At 36.7% G+C, this 1,769-nt stretch overlaps 1 protein-coding gene across 1 annotated transcript in view; it reads left to right on the forward strand.

Moving 5' to 3' along the window:
- LOC107104367 (coatomer subunit zeta-2-like) overlaps positions 1 to 1,769 on the forward strand; it is a 32,219-nt gene that overhangs the window by 20,508 nt on the left and 9,942 nt on the right. Inside the window, exon 5 of the mRNA XM_015404359.1 lies at positions 654 to 714. Within this exon, the coding sequence (XP_015259845.1) occupies positions 654 to 714 (61 nt within the window). The remainder of the gene's footprint in view (positions 1 to 653; positions 715 to 1,769) is intronic.

Below are 1,769 nucleotides of genomic sequence, written 5' to 3' on the forward strand. Positions count from 1 at the left end.
ACGTTCTGGAAAATATTAGCGTTTCGTGTTCGTTTTGACTTCGTGTGGACGGGGCCTTAATCAATGCATTTATCAAACTTTTATGTAACAAAACAACCAAAACAAATATTATTAATGAAAACAAATACACAGCTCATGTTAAACAACAAATCGCCGGACTAACCATCATCTGACAGTAGCAGGAATCGAAATAAATGACATAATCTCTTTTGGCTCAGCAGTAGATCTGTTTTCTTCTGGTACGACGATTGAAGCGGCCGTTTTACCATTCACAGTGGAGCCTCAGTATCCTAAAGGTTACCACAGCTGTAGAACATCTGGGATGTTAGGAGAGCAGAGCTTTAATCCGACTGCCGTCCTGTAACGAGCCTCCTCCTGTATCCAGTCCTGGATTCCTAATCACGTGCTAAAAAAGCTTCGTAGATCAAAGAGGCGTGACCCCTCCCCCCTAGATTCCCCAACAAGCTCTTTTAATAAAAGACTTTAAAATACAGGTGAAGCCCCGGATGGAGAGGCGTCTACTGGAGCTGAAATGAAATGTTCTTCCTCTAAAGCGTATATTTCTGCTCTCATTGTTCTGCAGATAAACACTAATTAAACCATAAATCTGTGCGGTTGGTTCCAACCCTCTCCTGATTGGTTATTATTTTCTTTCTTGGCAGGGTGATTTTGGAGAGTGACCCCCAACAGGTCCTACAGAAGGTCAACTACAGGGTAGGAAATATCACTGGGATTGTTTATTGTTTATTTGTTTTACTTTTAGAAATGGAAAGAAAATTTAAAGTCTAAAACCCAAGCAGCTGTTTAATTCACTGTTAATAAAAAATAAGGATAAATCAAAGTGAATTTTTGATTAATTTGTTCAGGTAAATCCAATGATCCACCAATGGACTGAGTATTTTTGTCATGGCGTTAGATGACTGTCAGTAAAAATGTATTCATAAGTGTCTGAATTTTTAAATGGAATATTTAAGATTTGTATTTATTTAGGGTACCAACTCATTATTATTTTGCAAATTGATTAATCTGATAATTGTTTTGGATTAATCGGATACCCAAAAGTTTCTTAAAGAAGACTTTTTAAGATATTAAACCAGGTCAAACTAAAACTGTTTTTTGAATTGAGGAGTTCTGGATAGATCAAATTGGACGAGTTTTTAAAAAAAAATCTTAAATGCAAAATGTTTGATGTTTTCACAATCTTGGTATAATTCCTGCTCTAAGTGGGTCGCTCTGCCAGCTAAAGGCATGTTTTACAGTCTCTATACTCAGGTTAACGATTAATCGATTACTAAATTAGTGGCCAATTATGTCAATAATCGATTAATCCGATTAGATGTTTCAGCCCTATATCTATTCCTGTTTTCTGTTTTCTTGTGAAAAATGGGTTTTTAAGCTCCAGTTACATTTAACACAGTTCAACTCTACAAAAATATGCTGACAGATCAAACATTTCTAAGTACTGATCATAATTAGCATCAATCTACAACTGTTGATGCAGCTGTTCCACTCCTAACCTGTTGGTGGCAGTAAAGCACCAGGAGGATCTTCGCCAAGGATAAAAACAAAGCTTGGATCGCAAAGTTTAGATTTGTACTCGTAAATTAGCGATTTTTACTTGTAGTTTTTTTAAGTTTCAACTTCTAAAGTCGGACATACGCTGTGCGTTTTTTTTCAATAGTTGCACGCGCTACGGCTTACACTGTACAACTAAACCGCAGGGTTTAAAAGTTCACAGCTCACCATGTTTGTTCTCACACATTGCGACC

The sequence above is a fragment of the Cyprinodon variegatus genome, unplaced genomic scaffold (genome assembly GCF_000732505.1).
Source record: "Cyprinodon variegatus isolate N-32 unplaced genomic scaffold, C_variegatus-1.0 Scaffold1708, whole genome shotgun sequence".
Classification (NCBI taxonomy): Eukaryota; Metazoa; Chordata; class Actinopteri; order Cyprinodontiformes; family Cyprinodontidae; genus Cyprinodon; species Cyprinodon variegatus.